At 37.5% G+C, this 22,387-nt stretch overlaps 1 protein-coding gene across 5 annotated transcripts in view; it reads left to right on the forward strand.

Moving 5' to 3' along the window:
- The window catches only part of CDK19 (cyclin dependent kinase 19), a 183,725-nt gene that overhangs the window by 126,870 nt on the left and 34,468 nt on the right, over positions 1-22,387 (forward strand). For 2 of the 5 annotated variants that reach the window (XM_019646346.1, XM_019646347.1), the window contains 2 exons: positions 12,050-12,160; positions 13,643-13,783. The exons of 1 other annotated variant lie outside the window; for it this stretch is intronic. In XM_019646346.1, the coding sequence (XP_019501891.1) occupies positions 12,050-12,160; positions 13,643-13,783 (252 nt within the window). Of the gene's footprint in view, positions 1-12,019; positions 12,161-13,642; positions 13,784-22,387 lie in introns of all 5 variants that reach the window. 2 more of the 5 variants (XM_019646345.1, XM_019646348.1) reach the window with 1 other exon arrangement.

Raw genomic sequence — 22,387 nt, forward strand, 5'->3', positions numbered from 1 at the left:
GGGAACAGTGTTGGGGAATTGGGGAAGGGGAACAGCCAAGTTGTTGTCCTTCAATCTTAGTTGTAGAGGGCGCAGCTAGCTCAGCTCCAAGTCCAGTCGCCATTCGGCCGCCTGTTGGCAGCTCATGGCCGCTCAGCTCAAGGTGCTGTGTTCAATCTTAGTTGCTGGTGGGCGTAGCCCACCATCCCATGCATGAGTCAAACTGAAAACCTTGTTGTTAGGAGCATGTGCTCTCACCAGCTGAGCTATCCTGCCACCTGATGGCAGCTCAGCTCAGGCGCAACTCACTGACCCATGTGGGAATTGAACTGTTGACTCTATTGCTTAGAGCTCGTGCTCTTAGCCAACTGAGCCACTTGGCCGGCCCCAAACATTCTTAATCTTGTTTGAATGTTTCTTATATATAAAAGGTAATGACAGTTTTGAAAATAACAGTCTTTCAATGTGAAATAAATGTCTTCTAACCAATATGTTTGAAAACCAATTCAAGTACTATTGCTTTCATTTTCTCATCCAACAAAACTTGAGTGCCTACGTTGTGCTCGGTCCTGTGCTAGGTGGTCTTACAAATATTCATCTGGAAAGAAAAGAGATATGCTCCATTACATAGTGATAGAAGTATGCCATAGCAAATTTAGAATGAAGTAGGGCTTTCATTTGATATTTGCTCCTAAAGGATGAATAGTGAAGGAGTTCTTAGAATCGGTGTAGTTATGATGTGATGAGAGTACCTGCTAGTACACTTTGCTGCTGGCTTAGGCTCTGTAATTCTCAGTTCCCTCTTTCTTCATTAGGATCACCTTCTCTGACTTTCCAGACTAGGTTAGGTCTGCTGTATTGCATATTCTGTATTTTTCTTAATAGCTTCATCATAATTATAACTTAAAAATTATTTGTTTAATCTGTCTCTGGTTTTTATTGGGTCATAAACTCCCTGAGGCTTACTGCATCTGGAATATACTGGGCATTCCAATGTTTATTAATGAATTTTGACCTTTTTAGAAACATTGTTACCTGCTTGGCATTTTCTGTCATGCATCTGCATCATCTCCATGTCCTAGGGCAAGGCCTTGTGGGAGATAATGGGTAATGGGTAGAATTCTGATGCAGTGGAGACCTTGGGAGCCTGTTCATGAGGATTGCATAGGGAGTATCCTTAAGGTGAAGGTCACAACATATGCCAGTGATGATGCTCCCTTTATCAGGGCAGAGCTCACTGGTCCTTAACTTGGATCTTATCCACCTGTCTCATTTTTGGTGAAAATCTTTACTATGCGTTTTATCTTGAGTCTCAGCCCCCTTGCCACCCAAAAGAAATTATTTATAGGAAAAATGAATTTAGTCTTTGAGGTAGATGGTTTTGAATGTTCTGTTTAGAAGTTTTAACTTTGAAGTCATTTATGATTTTGGAATGGGAGAGCTAACATTATCAGACTTTTTATTTTAGGAAGCTATTCTGATGTCAATATAGGATGTATTAGAAGAGATAGGATATAGATCATCACTCATTAATTCAGCCATCATTTGTTGGACACCTACCACGTGTCTGGCTTGTACAATGGAAATGTGGAGATGGAAGACATAGCCCTTGCACCCTAGGACCTTAGAATCTATTAGGGAAGATAGATAATTAAACTATGTCATAATTTTATTTAACTAGTGGTATGATAAGGGAAATAGTATGGATGGAAATACAGAAGAGACACACTTACTTCTGACTAGGAGTTTCAGGGAAAGTTTCTTAGAAGCAGTGATAAATTAGTGCTTTCTAAAAAGCATGTAAGTATTGATCAGGCAAAGAGGATAGGGCAGATCTTTCCAGGCAGTGAGAAGGGCATATGTGCAAATACCAGGTAAGGGTTTATTTTAATTATCAAGGTGAGAATTCGTGAGTGGTATTTGAAAAGGCAGAGTATGTAGCACTTGTTCAGTGACTGAACACTGACTGATGATAAGGCTTTGAGCCTGCCTTGGTGCTTAGAAATACTGCTGTAGTTGCAGGAATAGTGGACACCCTAAAACGTAGAGGTGGACAAATGATGTTCAGTTTTGGATCTGTGGGTTTTGAGGTACAGTCGGATGACCATGCAGATATATACATGCATAGCTGGAAATTGATGTCAATTTAGGAGCGAGATGAGGGCTAGAGATTGAGATTTGGGATTCGCCATAGAAGTAGGTAAACCCTGGACACGTGGGTAAGATGGCAAGAGAGACTGTAGAATAGAGAAGGAAAAGAGGACCAGAGTCATTGCTGGAGAATAAGACAATGTGCTTTTTCTTTTTAAGCTAGGATCTAAATAAGGAGTCTTAAATTAGTTTTTTCCCCCCTTTCATTTTACTTCAAGGAGAAAAAAATATAAATGAGAAGGAAATAAACATTTGTTAGGAGTTTATTTATTGACACTCCCAAGGCACTAAAAAAAATTCCCAGAGTCAAAGACATATTTTAGTTTCAATAATTGTGAAAGTAGGGAAGGTTTTCAGTGAGGAGCATTGAAACAAGAAAAGATTTTCTGATTACCCCTCAATGAATTAGAACGCCTGAGAATTCCAGGTAATTTATGTTTAACTTTGTAAACTCTATTTTGATTTGCATCTGTTTCATTTTTCACATTTAAACTTTGTATATTCAGAGCCCCACTGATTTATAAGAAGTGCATATATTTTTCTTATATGGACTGTATCACGTAAAAGATTAAACACTCATACTTTAAAAAGAGCATACATGCTATCATAGTTGAGGCCACATAAACTTATTTATTACAGACCTCACTTAGTTTCACATCTCTCTCTGAGACCAAGTACGTGGTAGTGCTTGAAGTCAGAGAAAAGGAAACCAGATTGTTGCAAAACAGAAAGAGGAATACCTTTCATATAGCCATAGTATTATTACAGAATGTACTAAAGGAGTGTTCCAGGCACATTGGTGAGGAAATGCTATGGCATTCCCTATCACAGCATCTCTCTCTCTATCAAATATCCTGACTGCCTAGAGTGGTTAGCCTTTTCCACCTACATACAACAACAAAAACAGCTGTTGTTTATCAAGAGCTTACAGTATGCCAGGCTTCTACATATATTATGTCATTTAGTCCTCACAGCATTCTTGCATGTAGTGGTAGTTATAGTAAGAGTAATTACTATAATTTGTCAGGTACTTAATATGTTCTAAGCATTGTGTTATATATTTACTGTAGTTACATTCATTTAATCCTTACAGAAACTGTGTGTATGTTTGGCAGTAGATATTTTTGTTCTTCTGTGAGGCCCAGAGGGGTTAAGCAACTTGCTTATGTCATATAGCTATTAAGTTAGGACTCAGACTCAGGTCTCTGAATTCTAAAACCTGCCCCTTCTACTGGGTGGTAGTGGGCAGCATAGACTTGCCTGAAACTTGTGACTGGTACCTAAGCAGTGTCACTAAAGTAAAATAAAGCAAAAAAAATTAGGGCCACCTCGAACCAGGGCTGGGTTATTGTTTTGTAGACCCCTTTTCAGGGTATGAGTGCCACCTGCTGGAAGGTTATAATCTATCTGTGTGCTTGTAAAGACCAGCTTCCAAAAGGACTGTCACAGATGTGAATGTGTCAGGTTTCAAAATGCTAATTCTTAAATTTCAGTTTTGGAATACTGGGGCATTTTGGAGTTAGGTGAATCTTCTGTTTGCCATAAATACACTGCTTCATTTGTCTTCATTTTGTCTTCATTTTGGGGTTCGGAGGTGGGAGAGAGGGTCATTCGTTTTAAAAAACGATACACTCAGTGCTTTCTCAAATAAAGCCATTCCCACCAAGGGGAAAGGTCAATGGTCAAATGGATCACACTGTTACTTATAGCAGATCAAATAAAAATAGAAAATTATATTTACTTTGAGATAAGTGAGTTATTGAAGTATGAGAGGACTCTTTCCATTCAGATACCCTGAAAAAGGATTCTGGAACCCATGGGGGCATCAGAAACTTGGAGAACAGGAAGTGGGAATAAAAGGGGAAGAAAGATGTGTGGATAAATACAAATGGATTCCGTAAGTGTTATTCTAGCACAAGGCTCCCCAAATTGAGTCAGGATCCTAAATAGTGCTTTAGAGAAAAAAAGTTTAGGATTATAACTTTAGATTGTATGTTTAGGGCAGTGAAAAGTGGACATGTTTTATAGTCACTTGTATGCCCTTGAAGGGGGCTCAGATAAAATCTTGGCATATCCGTTGCGTATTCTTCCTTAGGCTCCTTTGAGGCCACGTCAGTACTCTGCGTATCTGGCGCAGGAAACGTTATCATTTAGTGTGGGATTTTCCAAGGAAAATCATGCTATACTTAACTCCTGTATAGGTGTGATTAAAACATATTTGTAGTTGCATGATGCTAAGTGAATATTTGTGTGAAAAGAACATAAAGTCAATTGTAAAATCAAGAATTAAAGAAAGTACCAGCACCAGCATCTTCTTCCTTTGTGTTCCTTTTCAGATCAACCGCCTAGGAACTGTGATAGCGCAATAGTATCTTATCTCAACAGGTGGATTTCTGGAGAGAAAGGACTGGCTTTTGGGGTGTGTGTGTGTGTGTGTGTGTGTGTGTGTGTGTGTGTGTGTGTGTGTGTGTAAATTATATGAGTAATGCTCATTGTAGAAAACTTGTAAAATTGAAAAACAAGGAAGGAAGGGAAGGGAAGGGAAGGATGGAAAAAGGGGAGGGGAGGGGAGGGGGGAAGGTCACACATAATTCTACCACCCAGAGATAACTATATTAATGTTTTCGTAGCTTTCCTGTTTTATAAACATTTTATATTTTGTAGCCTTTTTATATTACATCACAATATTATAGCATAAGTCTTTTCTCATGTATCTGGAAACTTTTGGCTTGTATATCTGAGGCTACAATATGTGGACATACCATAATTTATTATTGGACATTTATATTGTTTACTGTTTTTGTTTGTTTCTTCAGTAAATTGTGGTAAAGAAATTTACTTTTTTGTTTGTTTTAGTAAATAGGGGTAAAGAATATACTTTTGTGTGGTATTTGTTTAGGGCCTAGCTTTTTTCTAGTATACATACCTTGAAAGTAACCAGTGATTGGATTAATCTCTGCTTTAGTTCCTCAGGTATGTCCCCCTTTGTCCCCTTTTCCTATGTATCATTTTCTTTAGGATTTTGTAGCATTTATTGGATTCAAAGTCCTTTCAGAAAACACCCTTTTAGTACCCCTTTGCTTTTTGGATTCTACACCAGGTTATGAGCTATGAAGAGCTATGTTTCTGCTCTTTACATCAAGCCAGCTATCTTATACTTCTAGCAGAGTGGGTGTCAGTCGAAAGAACTATTCTTTTCTAAACCTGAAGTAAATGTTGCTTGTGGAAAGTTAGTGTCCTTAGAATAACTATTTTAGATATAGTCTATTCAATTTATTAAAAAACAAATCATTGAAAATACTTTTTGAAAGGATAGCAAAATTTTATAATATTCCAGGCTATTTGCTTGTTTTTGTTGTTGTTGTTGTTGTTGTAAGAACCAGGTATGTTTAGTAGAGTTAACCTTTTAACAAATATTTATTGAGTGCTTAACTATGTGCTAAGTACCATTTTAAAACTTTGCCTCCATCAAACTTATATGTTAATAGAGAGAGACAGACAATAAACAAATAAAACAAACAACAATACCTAAGTCCACAATTCTTTAAACAAAGTCTTGGGAACTGATGTGTTTTAGATTCAACATTTTTTTTTAAATTTTGGAAAGATAATACGGTGTATATATTATGTATTACCAAATACCCAGGGGGTTCTGAAGCAATAGTCAAACCTATTAGTATTTCTTTAGTATGAAAGTATGAACATTAACAGCTTCATGTTAGTACAAGTGAGATATTTCTGCAAAATGAGTGTTAAAGGATAATTTTCTAAAAAGGTAAAATTATGACTGTTGACACAGGTGTAAAATGAACACATTTTAAAGACTTCATTTAACTTATTAAATGAAGGAACCAAGTAGATGTCATAACCCATTCAAAGAAGAATTGTTAGAACAGACACATTATAGATCAGGAATATTAAAATAATGTGCAAATCGAGGCAAAACCAGCTTCTTCCTTAATGGGAGAGGGAAGTCAATGAACCAGACCAGACAGGACAGAATTTGCATGTGTGCAGAAGAGTCATTCTGCATTATTATCAGTAACCTATAAACAGAGTTGTAAAGTAGCTTTCATAGAATCAGAATCAGATAACCTGAAAGGATGTGGCCTCCACGGGGCATTTTTTTCCATTGAAGTGTAAATTTTTTTCCTACATGAGTTAACTAGAAAGCTTTTAGTTTTTGGAGCTCTTTAGAATTATAGATAAGGGATACAGAGTGGGTGACAGTTGAGAGAACTAGTTCTTTTTATAGGAATTTTGATATTGATGTTTGATAGTGATAGTGCTTTGCAGAAAAATAAAGGTGCAGAAGGGAGGTTATAATTTCAAATAGAAGGGCCAGGAAGACTCAATGAAGAGGCAATAATTGAGAACAGAGCTAAAGTAAATGAGGTGTTTTGCCTGAACAACTGGAATGATGAAGTGCTGTTAGCTGAGATGGGGGAAGAGCAGTGGGGTAGAGGCTGGTGGGGTGTGGGGTGTGGAGATCGTGACCTCACTTTTGACCTTTACGCATTCTAGTAGAGATGTTGAGGCAGCTGGATACACATAGTGGGAATTCAGAGAAGACCTGTGGGCTAAAGATAAACCTTTGGGACTTAGGTGACATTTAAAGCCCCCCAAACTGGATGAGATCACTAAAAAAAGTTCCTTCTATGTGCCAGGCATTGTGTTAGTCCCTGGGGATATAGAGATAAATTAAAAATTGTCTTTGCCCTCAAGAAGCTTGTGGTCTAATAGGGGAGACAATTGTGAACAGTTAAAACAGTACAAAAATATACTAATAAATGCACATAAACTACAGATGATTCAATGAAGCCACTCTGAGAGTCATCCTAAACTCCCTCACCCTCAGACATGAGATATGCACAGAAGATAGTCAAAGTGTGGTACCTTTTCATATCAGCTGGCTTCTCCACTAGCCGGCTGTGCCCGGCATGCTTCCAGTGACATTAGGGAACCTTGCTGGTGACACTCCTGCATGGCTTACAAGGACCTCCTTGTTATTTGGCTTTTGCCTTATCTCTTGCTTTACTTCTTCAACCCTGTCCATAGGGACGGACATGATCAGTTTTGTATTTTTAAAAATAGCACTCTGGCTGTGGAGTGAAAGATGAATAAGAAGAAGGAATAAAATAGACATAGATAACATTATTTTGCTTTTTTTTTTTTTTTTTACCTCAGCCTGCCTCACATTGATATTCAGTGACTTTAGAGACCCTTAGAGTAGAAAAGGCGTTACAAGTATGCAGTAATGGAAAGTGCATATTGCTGTATTAGCAAGTGCTAATTTGGGGATTAGGGAAACATTTCTACTAAATGCATGCAGTTGCACTTCACATTCTTCTCTCCTGTATGTTATATTAAAAAGTAATCTGTATGGCGGTTCCTCAAAAAATAAAACATAGACTAGGATCTAGCAGTTCCACTTCTGAGTATATAAAAGAATTGAAAGCAAGGACTCAAACACATATTTGTACATTGTCACGTCCAGCATGGCAAGGGCATACAGGTTTCTCTTAAGGGGCGACGCAGATTGAATAAGAGCAAGAGACAAAAGTAAGATTAAGAGCGAGACCAAGGGACTCAGCCAGAGAAGACTGAGTGAGCCCCGAATTGGGTCAGCGCATGGCTTTTATTGAGAAATTTGAAAAGAAGTGAAACTGTTTCATTGCTGTCAATCAATTTGTAACCTGTGACTTATGTGTGCCTTAAGACCTTTTCCATTAGCATTCCCTTTGTGTTCCAACACATCCTGTGCCTTCACACTTCCTCCACATAGCCCCAAGACACTGTTACTGTGTCCTCCCAGGGGAGATAACTATTATCATTCCAATAGATCCCAGTCACCTGAGACACTCCCCGAGAGAGCTTTACAGATATCATTCCATCCGGCCTCAGTTTTCCGAGACACTCTCTCGACTAATGGGTCAGAGGCTAGTGTAGGGGGGTGGTAACGGAATTGGCTATAATGCAACAGTACATCAGTGTTCAAGGCAGTGTTATTCATAATAGCCAAAAGGTGGAATCAACCCAAATGTCCATGGGGTGATGGAAGGGACAAATAGATAAGTAATGTGGTATGTAATATTAATGGAATATTACTTTGTCTTAAAAAGGAAATTCTGACTCTTTGTTTAGCATGGATGAACCTTGAAGACATGTTAAATGAAAGATGCCAGACACAAAAGGACAAATATTGTATAGTTCCACTTATATGAGATGCCTGGAATAGTCAAATTTATAGAGACAGAAAGTTGAATAGTAACTATTCAGTGGTTACTAGGGGCTGGGAATGGGGAGATGTTGTTTAAGTCACAGAGTTGTAGTTTGAGAAGATGAAAGAATTCTGGAGAAAGGAGAGTGGTGATTGTTGCACAACAGTGTAAATGTACTTGATGCTAAAAAAAAAAGTGTACTTGATGCTACTGAGCGGTATACTTTAAAATGCTTAAAATGGTAAATTTTATGTTATGTATATTTTACAATAAAAAAAGATGACCTAGAAATACCATGCAGCCTGTAAGAAAGATTTCCATATAGTACTAATATTGTACTGATACTGAGAGATTTTAAAATAAAGTAAGAAAAAAGGTACAGTGCTATCTTTTGTATAAATAAGGACAAATAAAAATATATATTAATATTTGCTCTTAATTGCATAAATTAACAAGCAACTAATAAAATTTGTTATCTTTAGGCAGCAAGCGGGACTGGGGTTACTGGGGGCAGGAGTGGTAATAAGACATCTCAATCTGTATCCTTTTATATACATTTGGTTTTTAAACCATGTAAATAATATACCTATTCAAAATAATGTTTAAACATGGGACTTAACATAGATTCATTGCAGAGGGATCAACAATGTGTAGTCATAGAAAGCATAATTTTTTAGAGGTATTGATTACATATTGCTACATGTGACATCCTTCTAGACAGGTGGGGTCCAGGTGTCAGGGGTCTGTGCTAATGTTTGGTGTTTCAATAGCATGGTTTAGATGCAGAAGTGAGTTTCCCTTTCCCTTCCATCGCAGGCAGCAGGGAGAACATAGTTTGGGTAGAGACTTAATAAACGACAAGTTCATCAACACCAAGGAGTCAGAAAGAGAGGGAGACAAGCCCTTGTGCCTGGACCGAGGCCTCTTACCAGGGTCCAAGTGCTAGAAGGTTGACTGTGTCAAGTGGGGTCACTAAACATAGTACTTTGCCAAGACTGGGAGCCTAAAACATTCAAAAGCAGGAAACTGTCTGGCTATAGCTCTGCAGCCTTCCAAAATGCCACCTTTTGTGATTCAGTCATTAATTAGGAGCATATTATGTCTAACATTTGCATCTGAAGCAAGAAGTAGGGTTGCTTAACACTTGTTAGGCAGTGGGATCAGAAATAGCAGCTGATAGCTGAGCACCCACAGTTACCCACCCCTCTCCCTCCCAATCTCTCCCTCCCTACTGAGGGAGTAGGACTACTATGTCTTCCCTGGTCATTTCCCTTCCAGCTCCTTCTTTCCCACCCAGATCCACAGGAATTACAGAAGGAATACTGAGGCTGGCTAGGGGCAGCCCACCCATCCTAGCTTTTACCTCTTTGCTGTGTTCCAGGGGTTGTGGGTTGGAGGGAAAACCTAGGGAGTCATATTCGGGAATCATGCCCAAATCATAGCTGGTGGAGCACTTTCCAGCAAAGTTGTCAAGGTGTAGGTGAAGAGAAAGAGCTCAGGTAGAGAGCCAAAATGAGAGAATTGGGGAACTAGGAAATCTATAATATTATTGAAAGTTGTAAACAATTAGGCAAACTGGAAAATAGTCTATAAAAGGTCCCTGAGCTGGAGCTCAGACTTTTTTTATTTTTTATTTTTTTTACGTGATTCCAGCACAGGCACTCGCTGCTTTACTCATTTAAAGTTACTAGATTGAGTGAGCAATTTATTTTTCTCTGCCTCATCGATCTGTTTGTGTGTGTCGTCTTCACTGCGCTGTAGGAATTAAAGACAAGGACTTCAGCAATTGTGGAAAAAGCATGGACTTTGGAATCAGGCATATCCATTTAAATCCAAACCTCTTTTTCTAAGTGTTTGATTTTGGCCCACTTATTTTTATTATACTGAACCTCAGGCTCTTTGTGCATCACAGTGTTATAAGGATTAAATGAGAGAAAAACATTTATATATATAATCATCTTACACATAGAAATTATTCAACAGAAGTTTTGTTCCCTCTCCCTTTTTGTATCTTCCATAGAGCTTTACAGTTGAAAGGCATTCAATATATTTATCAAATTGAAAATGTTTCTCTCTACCTATTAGATCTGAACCCTGGTTAAGCCTGAGGCAGGCATATTTATAAAGCTTTCACCTCAAGCAGCTAATGTTATTGTTGCTAAATATTTTATCAAGCAACTGCCTGTTTTGTGCCAGTGCTGTTTTCACTTGCTGATGTGGTCTGGTTTTCCTTCTTATTATCAGAGTCCAGCTTGAAGCTTCTACTTCGTGTAGGGCCTATTCCTTTTCTCTGTTTACAGGACTTCTTATTCACACCAATTTTAATCATTGGGTATGACAGTAATTCCCTTATACTCACTCCTCTTCTAAAAAACCTCAACCATGCGCTCTAGGCATGGATAAGTGTAGGGACTGTTAAATATCTTTCCCTCTTTTGTCAAATATTTATTGAGTGTATACTGAGCTAGGGTGGATATAAACAATGTTAATACATGATTCCTGCCTGTCAAGAAGCTTTTCCTCTAATAAAAAAATATACACACATACCAAAATACATTTAATTATTTAATGATATATTACTTTTGTTTACCATTTTATATTTTACGATTTAAAATGATCGCATTTTAAAAACACACACATACGGGCCGGCCGAGTGACACATTGGTTAGGAGTTGGCTTGGGACGCCAGCTCTGAGCAGCAGGGCCCCAGTTTGGATCCCACATATGAGGGCCAGTGATGCTGCGCCCTCTACAGCTAAGATGGTGAACAACAGTTCGACCTAGAGCTGGGCTGCTGTGAGTCGCTGGCAATGGTGTAGGCTGCAGTGGGGCTGGCTGGCAGCTGGTATGTGCTTTTGTGAGCTGCGGTGAGTGGCTGTGCAATGGCTGGCAAGCGACTGCCTCACCTGGGAAGAGTGCAATGATAATGCAAACATGGGCCAGTGAAGTGACATCCTCCACAACTAGACTGAAGAACAAAAGGACAGCAACTTGTCTGTTCCCCTTCCCTGATTCCCCAACGCTGTTCCCCTTTCCCAATTCCCCAATAAAAAAATCTTAAAAGAAACAAAAACAGAAAAAAACCCACACATACAGGGCCGACTGAGCGGCTCAGTTGGTTAAGAGCGTGAGCTCTGAGCAACAGGGTCAACGGTTCGATTCCTACATGGGCCGAGCTGAGCTGCCAACAGGTGGCAGGATGGCTCAGTTGGTGAGAGCACGTGCTCCTAACTACAAGGTTGCCGGTTGGAATCCCTCATGGGATGGTGGGCTACGCCCACCCACAACTAAGATTGAGCATGGCATTTTAAGCTGCCATGAGCTGCCAACGTGTGGCCGGATGGCGACTACATTTGGAGCTGAGCTAGCTGTGTCCCTCCACAACTAAGACTGAAGGACAACAACCTGGCTGTTCCCCTTTCCCAATTCCCCAACACTGTTCCCCTTACCCCAATTCCCCAATAAAATCTTAAACACACACACACACACACATACACAGAAAGGATTAGAACGATCCACACCAAGATGTTGACAGAGCTTATCTCAGAGTGATGGTATTTTGGGTAGCATTTTTTTCCTTTTATTTTGCTCATCTGGATTGTCTACATGTGCAGGACTTTCATTTTGAAGTTACAGGAAATGTCCTCGTTCCCCCTCCTTGTTAACAGGATAGTGACCCCTCTCCCTCTTGTATTCAGCTTTTGCGGGAATTGAAGCACCCTAACGTGATCGCCTTGCAGAAGGTGTTTCTGTCGCACAGTGACAGGAAGGTGTGGCTGCTGTTTGACTATGCAGAACATGACTTGTGGGTAAGTCTAAACTCACTTTGTTTTTAGAACGCTTTTATAGAGGGATGGAGAAATAAATGTATGCACTACATACAAGTATTGTGAATTCACATAAAGGAATACTTGCTCTGTTGACCTTAGTTCGAGATAACTATAATAAATGTAAATGGAGATTTAAAAGAATTTGAGCAATAAACATCATCTTACTTTACTGAGAAGATAGTATTTGTGATAATCAGAAATTTCACTTTGTAAAATGTGAATGAGTAGGAGCTTATAATTTTATGCAAGTAACTAATGGCGGTTTACTAATATGTGTAGTGAAAATTACTTTCTTTGTCCTACACATAGTAGTTCAAATGTAACCAGTTACATACTTGTGAATAGCTTCCTTTTCTAAGTTAAGGTCAATCTCTTGCAGCATTTTCCCATTTAAAACTGACTCCTCCAAATAGAAGTATATGTATGGTTTTATAAATATTAGGGATGTTTTGTGAGTTAGTAGAAGCCAAAAATTCTAATTCCAAATTTATAAGTTAGGAATCAAGGCATTTATATATTTTTTTCTGAGGAGTTGCTAAAAATAAAAAACCTCAGACTTAGAAAAAAATTCAAATTTTGTGGTAAGTTCAAACTTGGCGATAATTAAATTTTCATTTAATATAGTATAGTTTGTCATCTTTATAAACTATAAATCTGCTGAGGAATAACTTTAACAGACTTACAGGTCTTGAAGGAACTTTCAGAGTTTATGCTTTTATAAGCAGATATTGACAAGAACTTCCAGTATGTTTTTCTCTATTCTTTTCATGTATATTCAGTATTCATTTTGGCATGTTTTGGACAAGGGTGGGATGGAGATGGAGGTAGAGTTGGGCGTGTAGAATGTCTTCCCTTTCATTACAATACTTTTATAATCCACAATATGACATGTGGACATAAAAATTTAAATATAGTGATCCAGTTTTATTTATTTCAATGGTATTGAATCCCCCATTTCCCCTCCCTCCTTTTTTCTAGCAACTTATTTAATATTAATGACTAGGAATATATCCTAATTTCATTCTGTGCCAAAAGAAGGTGGAACTTTCCAATAATTCAAATATACACATAGTGATGTTACTCAAATGCACTAAATACTTTTGATAGAATAGTAAAGATTTATAATTTTTCTCTTTTTAATCTTTCATTCTGTCAATCGAGAATATAACTAGTACTATTTTTAGGTAGCCTTTTAAGTATCAACACTTTTTACCTTTTGGTCCTATTTAATGAAAATCTTAACGGTTTTAGTAAATCTGTAATCATACCCGCATTAAAACTGTCAGATTTACCCCCAATATAGATTCTGTTTTGGTTGGCCTTGTTATTTAAATTGTTTTTCTTTGTGACATTATTAGCCTTTAATAAGTAATTTTAGAATATAGAGAATTTATTGCAGTCTTGATTATGTATTATTGACATAGACAAAGACTATACATTATAGTATTTTGTTTTTTTTAGCATATTATTAAGTTTCACCGTGCATCGAAAGCAAATAAAAAGCCCATGCAGTTGCCAAGATCTATGGTTAAATCATTACTTTACCAGATTCTTGATGGTATCCATTACCTCCATGCAAACTGGGTGCTTCACAGAGATCTGGTAAGTATGTTTCTTGTAAATTGATCGGTATGTTTTTTTCCTCTCTTTTAAAATACATATTTTTTTCTTGGTACAATTATGGTAAACATTAATTACAGAAATTTTTGAAACTACACATAAGCGAAAAAGAAGAACATAAAAATCACCCATAAACCTATAATCAAAAGATTACCATTATTAACATTTGGTGCATGTTCTTCCATTTTATTTATGCATGGGTATAAAATGTTAGTGTGGTTCTCACCAAGTGATTGGTATAATCTTAATGGGATAGTCATATGTAAAAGTATTACCTCTTGTTTTTTGTGTTATTGCTCATTGTTAGCAAAAACATTAATAATTAAAGACTGAGTTCTCGTTTTTTTTTTTCTCTTTAAGAGCTACACTGAAATAAGGACATTTCATCCAGTAAATAGAATATTGTTAATCAGCATTAACAATAAATAAATGAATAAATCTAACAGTTGGAATATACTTATTAGGGAAATTAGCCACGATTCAAATGTTTGATTTTACTTTTTTATTCAGTAGACATATAACAAACTTTTACTAATGTCAAATTATATGTTATTCATCTTTGCATTATTGTCATTTTTGTTTATGTTGATGAGATTTTTTGTTTGTTCTTAAGAAGATATGGCACTGAATAGTTATAATACCCATGAATTTATAATTGGAAGTTTTACTTTGCCCCCATGAAATGTAACACAGGCACAAAGTGAGCAAATGCTGTTGGAAAAATGGCGCCAATAGACTTACCCGACGCAGGGTTGCCACAAACCTTCAATGTGTAAATAACACAGTATCTGCAAAGCACAATAAAGCGAAGCGCAGTAAAACGAGATATGCCTATATTTTGTTCTACGTAGCATAGATCAACACATGTTATTTGTGATGTTATCACCTGAATGTCCACTGGCACTAAAACTCATTACGAGCAGGACTCAGTTTTCTGCCATCCAAACTGGCTGCTGCTTTAGTGTCTGTCCTCTGTTCTGGTTATGGCACCCACCTTACTCCTAGCCTAGAAACTTTTTTTACCCCTTGCAGTCTCTTGAACTCCATATCTAGAGGTTGCATTGTCCTGTCACTTTGACCTTTAGAATGTCTCTTCCACTCATCTATTGTAATTCCACCCCTTCCTAGTTCAGGCCTTTATTATCTCTTTCTTGTAGTGTGTGGTACTAGCCTTTTGTTTCTTTGTCAGCAATCTCTTTCTCTTCCCATCGCTTCAGACCTTCCAACCTCAGCTCCTAATTAAGAACTTTGAAATAATTCCTCATTGCTTACAGACTAAAGCTCTAGCTCCTTATTTGGCTTTCAAGGTCTTGTCAGGTATGGCTCCAATTGCCTTTCAGTAGTTTCTTTATCCATATGATCTTTTACTTACACCATTCTGTTGAACTGTTAATTGTTCCCTGTATCCTCTTGAGATTTCCTTTATTTCTTCTGTCTTAAAACTACTTACCTCGTCTCTACATATTCATATACTACCTGTCTTTCATGACCCATACAAATATTAAAACTTATCCTCATACTTGGAAATAATCTCTCCTTGTTGGTTGTTGTACTTCGCCTTTACTTCTCTTATAGCACTTGTATATTCGTATTATAGTAATATATATAGATGTCTAGAAGATGTTATTGACCATACACTTCCTGAGAGAACACGGTCTCTAATTCATTTTGGTACAGTACTATGCTAGTGCACAGTAGGTACTGAGTAAATATTGCCTTAGTGAATGAATATCAGTAAGAATATTGATTATTATGGCATAGTTTTGAATCAAATAACGTATATGTATTATGCATTTTAACACACTGTCCCCAGTAAACATTTATTGTATGTGCAAAGCATGGAGGGATGGGGCAGTACAAATACGACTTGCATCAGAGACCTTCTCAGCAGTTTAGCCTGAGAGAAAAATATGACCTGTACACAGTTATACTATAGGATAGATGAGAGAGAATATGATCATGGCTATGTGAGACGTACAGACTGGATGTTATTCAAGATTAGAAGAGGTTCTAAGTGGAGGGATAAAGGAAAGCTTCAGAGAGGCGCCATTTTGATCTAGACTTTGAAGGATGAGTAGAATTTAAATAGAGATTTGAGAGATGAAGTTATACCTGACAGCCCCTTAGGAGTGTTGGGTGTAAAACTTCTGAGGTGAGAAAGCACTTGAATTATCCCAAAAAAGGTTGTGTAGTTCTGTCTGGCTCAAAAATGGATAAGCTGAATTAGAGTAGTATGAGGTAAGACTAGAAAGACATGGGTTGGAGCCTGATTGTGGAAGGCCCTAAATATCAGGCAAGGGAGTTTGTTTGTTTTTAAGTACTAAATGTTTGTGAGCTACAGAGTGGAGTTTTTCTCCCTGATGCAATTTTTTTCCCCACTAAAGAAGCTACCACTGATTATTATCACCTCACCCATAGCACGCAATGTTGAAAATATGTTCTGTACATGGTTCTGACCTAGTATAGCATTGGTGTATATTTTACCCACGCATTCACCGAATGCTTCTACTCCTTAAGTAACTCTAATAAGATTTGAAACTTGGAACCAATAAGAATCTAGTCTGTGACAGCCAGCTCAGTTCTTTTCATTGACCATGAGTCCTGATATCTGGACCATATTGTCATGGTTTTGCCAAAATTATTTTCAGGAGTAGAAGATTTAAACTATGTTTACTTTGTAGATATGTTCTGTAGTAGATATAGAAATTTCAATTATATCAAATATGAATATGGTGTTAAAAGCATGATGGGGACATTTGAAAAATTATTTTTTTGTATGTGAGCTTAAGAGTAGAATTGCAATTTTAGTCAATGAGTATTTTTTAAAAACGCTTCATTTCATATTCTTATCAAAAACCTGGCTTTACACTATTTGTTAGTCACAACTGTTTCAGAGTATGTACCATATCTAAATTTTCATTTGATGTGAGAAACCTGGAAAATGCATACAATTAAAGGAGTAAATATAAACTACCAATATAATAGTTTAACATCTCCCCCCAAATTTAAAAAGTAAATAAAAGTGAGCGTTTTAGACTTCACACACATTACAGAGTCAGAAGCATTACATCATCAAAGAGCTTGGTGTTTTTCATTGTGATTGATTTCATATCTGGAATAGTATTTTCGTTATGTCATTTGGATCCTAGAATTTAATACAGAAATATACAATTTAAAGTCACCAAAAAGATTACTTATATTGAGGAACTGCTTTGAAAGGAAAGGAGAAAAGGAGCTAAGTATATTCATCTTGGCCGAGAGACAGTAAAGTAGAGACATAAGTCTATAAATATTTGGAACTTGTAAACACCAAGGGGGAAAAGATGTATTTTAATTTTATAGCAGGATGTAGCTAACAGTAAGAAGATGAAATATAGGATGACTCATTTTTATGGGACTACTGTTCTGGTAGGTTGGAAGGATGCCAAGACATAGTTTATCCCTTTTTCAAAATTATGGGCTTCTTGAGAGCAAGGATCATATTTCACTAATTTTTGTATTCCTAGCATTGACATATTGTTTCTGCTCATAAGTTACTTGAAATGAATTTCAGCAAAACATTTGGCAGTTGCACATTTTTCTTTAGCAAAGGTAGAGAAATGCTGGCTAAGTGATAGTATTGTTAAGTGGATTTATGGCTCCTTAGTTACAGAATTTCGCTACTGGATTAGTGACATAAACTGAACTATAAGTTTAAGTATCTCTTTTTCACCTTCATATCTCAGCACCTAGCACATGATAAATGATAGGTCTTTACTGAATGAAGGATTCAAATGAATGTTCCAGGGCTCTGACCCTAGCTCTGTCTTTTAAAAGATGTTTGTGAAGGTCCTATCCCAAAGCTTTAACTTAAGTTTTAAATGACAATTATTGTTCACAATAGTGGGTGAGTTTGTAGTCTTGGAAGTCAATAGGCACAAATAACTATATGGTCTGCAAATATGGTACATGAAAACTTTTTGAGATCTGGTTGAAGAAGAAAATAATTTTGTATGTTAGTAATCTTGGGGTTTGTTATTAGTTAATGTCTACCAAACATTTTTGGGTTTTCAAAAGATCACTTCTGTCACAAACCTAAATACTTATTTATTTTATTAGAGGTTAATAATAATAAATAATAAAATAATATTTGCCGATACTTAGACATAATTCAGTTGATTAAAGAAAATGATGCAATAGATATTCTAGCTACAGAGGGGAATATATAATATTTGATTCTGGATATTTTGTCTTAGTAATTGATAGAGAACTATATAGTTTTGTTTTTTTGACGTATTTTCTTCCTTATGACACCTACTTGTTCAGACAGAGTTCTTACTTTTCAACAGCATTCTAGGTTGTTTATGACATGTTGGTTATGTATATTTTAAGTCTTTGTTAAATATTAGTTATTTATTGCTGTGTAACAAATTGCCCCAAAATGTAGCGGCTTTAAGTCAAGATTTATCATCCCAGATTCTGTGAGTCAGGAATCTAGGTATAGCTTATCTGGGTCCTCTGTTTCAGAGTCTCTTTAAAAGGTTGCTGTCATCTCAAATCTTAACTGCGGAGAATCCACTTCCTAGTTTACTCACGTGGTTGTTGGCAGGATTCATTTCCTCATGAGCTGATGTGTGGAGGCTTCCCGTGGTTCCTTTTGCCATAGAGCATCTCACAACATGGTGGTTTTCTTCACCAGAGTGAGTAAACAGGAGGGCAAGAGAGAGCGTGTGTTAGCAAGATGGAAGTCACAGTGTTCTGTAAGTTAATCGTGGAAGCGACATCCATTACTTTTGTTGTATTCTGTTTATTAGAAATTACTAGGTGCAGCCCATACTCAAAGGGAGTAGTTACACAAGCGTGTGTATGCCAGGGGTGGGGTGATTGGAAACCATGTCCAAAGCTGGCTACCACAGAGTATAAGAGGCTTTTAAATGATATTTGGATCCTATTATGGTCCTTTTTGTTTAGTAGAAATATAATAAAGAAAATGCAAGTCCCCTCCTTTCATATAATTTTTTCCATGTATAAAACTTGCTCAGATGGTAAGTGTTTGGGGGTAGTTCTGGTTCTAGAGAGCTAAAAGTATTATAATGTACCAATTATGTCTTCCCTTTTACAAATATTCTTCAGTGATTTATTTCCAGAATTCAGTGTGTTTCTTACTTTTCCCCTCCCACCTCTTCTCTCTGCTCCTTCCCTCCCTGCTATTGAACAACAGGTTTAATCTACTTAAATGTAGAGGGTGTGTTCAGTTGAGATCAAGGATTTTTCGCTTTGAACATACCTAGAGAGTCCATCTTTGTCATGCAGTCTAAGGCCTATGCTTATCACTAATATTAGTATTTTTTTTAAAGATTTTATTAGGCAATTGGGGAAGGGGAACAGACAAGTTGCTGTCCTTTGGTTCTTCAGTCTAGTTGTGGATGGGCTGCTTCACTGGCCCATGTTGGTATTATCATTGCGCTCTTCCTGGGTGAGGCAGTCACTCGCCGGCCATTAGACGGCCTCTCATGGTAGCTTACGGCAGCCCACTGCAGCCCCACTGCAGCCTATGCCATCACCGTCCACTCACGGCAGCCCAGCTCTAGGTCAAGCTGTTGTTCACCATCTTAGCTGTAGAGGGCGCAGTGTCACTGGCCCATGTGGGAACCGAACCAGCCGCCCTGCTGCTCAGAGCTCGCACTCCCAAGCCAACTCTCAACCAACTGAGCCACTTGGCTGGCCCATTTTAGTACTTTTTTATTTCTGTTTTTCATTTATTTGTGTAAAACAAAGGCAAAAATTTCAGTGATGGCAAAACCATTGTTTTCCACGGGTGCTGAATTGAACAGCAAGCTGAGAAGCAGTGGAAGGACATTATGAGGAAGCATGAAGTACTACAGTACTTTAGCTAAAAAGAGCAGCTGAAACCTCTTTAGGTGCATCACTGTGTGAAAGTTCAATATAGGAAAGTCTAAGGTGGCCCTCTGGTTCTACTCAGTTGGAGAAAAAAGTGTTTTACTGTTGTTAATTGTGATAGTTTGATTAAAATAAGTGCTTGGTGGCTGGAGAATTGTCTAGAAATCTCTGTGTGCAGCACAGCTTCTCTTCATACCTTGTCTGACAAGGAGATATATCAGGTTTTTAATTTTGTTTGTGCTAAATGGGCCTGATTAGGTGAATGTGTTGTTATACCTTAAAGAAATCCTTAAAATCTTACTGTAACTATCATGCCAGCATTTTGCAAGCATTTTAATAATGTTTTAGGTTTTAGCCTTGCTTAGTTCTTATGATATGGGAGCTTTGAGATCCTAGTCTTTAAAAAAATATTTCTAAGTTAGCTAATCTTGATCCTTAAGCCTCAGTTTACTCATTTGTAAAATGATAATGATAGGTACTTTATATGATTGTTGACCTCCTAGTCTCAGCTTGAGTTCCTGAATTCCTCCTAATTTCCCTTCTGTAGAAACTTCTGTACATTCTTTCTGGATTCCATCAGCAATCCAAAGATGCCCCCGCCCCCGCCTTTTTTTAACCACTTGCTTCCCCAGAATTCCTTTAGCCTGATCCTCTCCCTAGTGCCTTCTGCTTTACAAAATAGAACCCTACTATAAAAAGGTGAAATATGCTTCTTGGTATTTAAAACAAAAAAGTAAGCTGTATTTCACCTTGTTTATATTTAAATATTGCTAATATTTTTGCCAACTCTTCATATTTAAAAGTATGAATGTTAAAAAAAACTTGCTTAAATGAGATCAAAATTAGCAAGTGATTCAGATGGCTTAGTTTTCATCCTAACAGTTCCATGCTAATCAAATTAATTTCTATTTATTATTTTTCATTTGATTTACTAACATTCTACTTAAATAATTATGACAGAATAAAGTATTTATTTTAATATGACTTAATCATCCTCTTTCCTTTTATAATGCAGAGCTATCAGTGAAAAAGTAATGTATGGTTTGGTTATCTCCTAACCTGCAATTTTAGGTGATTTTGGACAATTACAGATCTTGTCATAATGAAGAATCACACTAGGGTTCCTGCTGATGACCTCTGATTCCTAACTAGCTCCTTAGAGCTGGGTTTTTAGTAGTCTGTGGCTTAACCATTCATGCCTGCAGTCTGAGGCCTTGGATGGTAGTGACGTCATCATCCATGCGCAGTGACTCCTGTCCTGTTGCTTCTACACGAGGCCTGGTGAAGATGATGTGAGGTCATATTTCTTACAGTGCTCTGGGTACTGCGACACACCTTACACTTGTAAGAAGATATTATTGAAGCATTCTTTAGATATGGGCTGTGATTTTTTTGGCACGATAGCTTTTCCATCATCTATACCCATAATCCAGTAACAGGAGCTTTCAGCAGAGTCCTGCACATCTGTCAGTTTGAGTTAGAACGTGACGCTCTACCAGTTGTTCCATAGGCAGATGATACACACTAAGCAATCACGCTTCCAAGAGGACCAACTTCAAAGGGGATGTGTTTAGACTCACAGTGGCCCATGAGGCCTCTAAAAGTTTAGCTCAGGGACAGGGCTCTTTTGATGAGCCCTGGTTTTGGCATAAAGTTTTTTGTAGCCTGTATTGGCAAACACATGTATCTAGAAGGCTATTTGCCAAACTGACTTCAAAGGCACTAAGAGGTGTTAAGAAGCAAAATTCAGCTGAGTAAATTTAAAGGTTAAATTGGCTTTATTCACCTTTTCATGAATTGAGCAGCATCCCATCTAGCAAATAAAAAGGAGCTCTGCTGAACTGTAGAAAGGGGTGGAAAAAGGGAATTATTCACAAAGAATTCATAGTTTCAGGCAAGGTTGCTCTCCTAAGGGGAAAGGAAGGAGCCTATCTGACGGATTACCTCACTAGTGCTGACTACGCGTAGTTCATGTTAAAGGTTACATTCCTGGGAATCTGAAACTCCAATTAGGTTAAGTATTAAACATGGGGCCTAGCACAAGTGACTCCATTTTGGACCGTTTGTCTCTTTTATAACAGAGACTGTATAGTCAAGATATATTCCACAGTGACAGCAGTGTCAGGAATTGGTTAGAAACCAAGGGCTACAGAAGGAGTCCCAGTACTTTGATGTCTGTGTTGAAAACTGAAGAATCAATTCAGGCATACTACTTTATTCAATCAATTTTATTGAGGTGGTGGAATTGATATACAATACGATGTACCCATTTTAATTACAAATTGATGAATTTGGAAAAATGTATATGAGGTCTGACAGTGAAGTTCGAGAACTTTTTTACAATGATGTTGCTAACTTTTTTTGATATCAGAGAGATTATTCATTATGAATCTGTACCCATTGGACAAACAGTGAACCAAGTTTACTATTTGGAAGTGCTGAAAAGGCTGCATGAAAAAGTTAAACAACCTGAACTTTTTGCCAACAATTCATGGCTCTTGCATCACGACAATGCACCAGCTCACACGGCACTGTCTGTGAGGGAGTTTTTAGCCAGTAAACAAATAACTGTATTGGGACACCCTCCCTACTCACCTAATCTGGCCCCCAACAGCTTTCTTTATCCGAAGATAAAGGAAATATTGAAAGAAAGACATTTTGATGACATTCAGGACATCAAGGGTAATATGACGACAGCTCTGATGT

Source organism: Hipposideros armiger, unplaced genomic scaffold, assembly GCF_001890085.2.
Source record: "Hipposideros armiger isolate ML-2016 unplaced genomic scaffold, ASM189008v1 scaffold_101, whole genome shotgun sequence".
Lineage (NCBI taxonomy): Eukaryota > Metazoa > Chordata > Mammalia > Chiroptera > Hipposideridae > Hipposideros > Hipposideros armiger.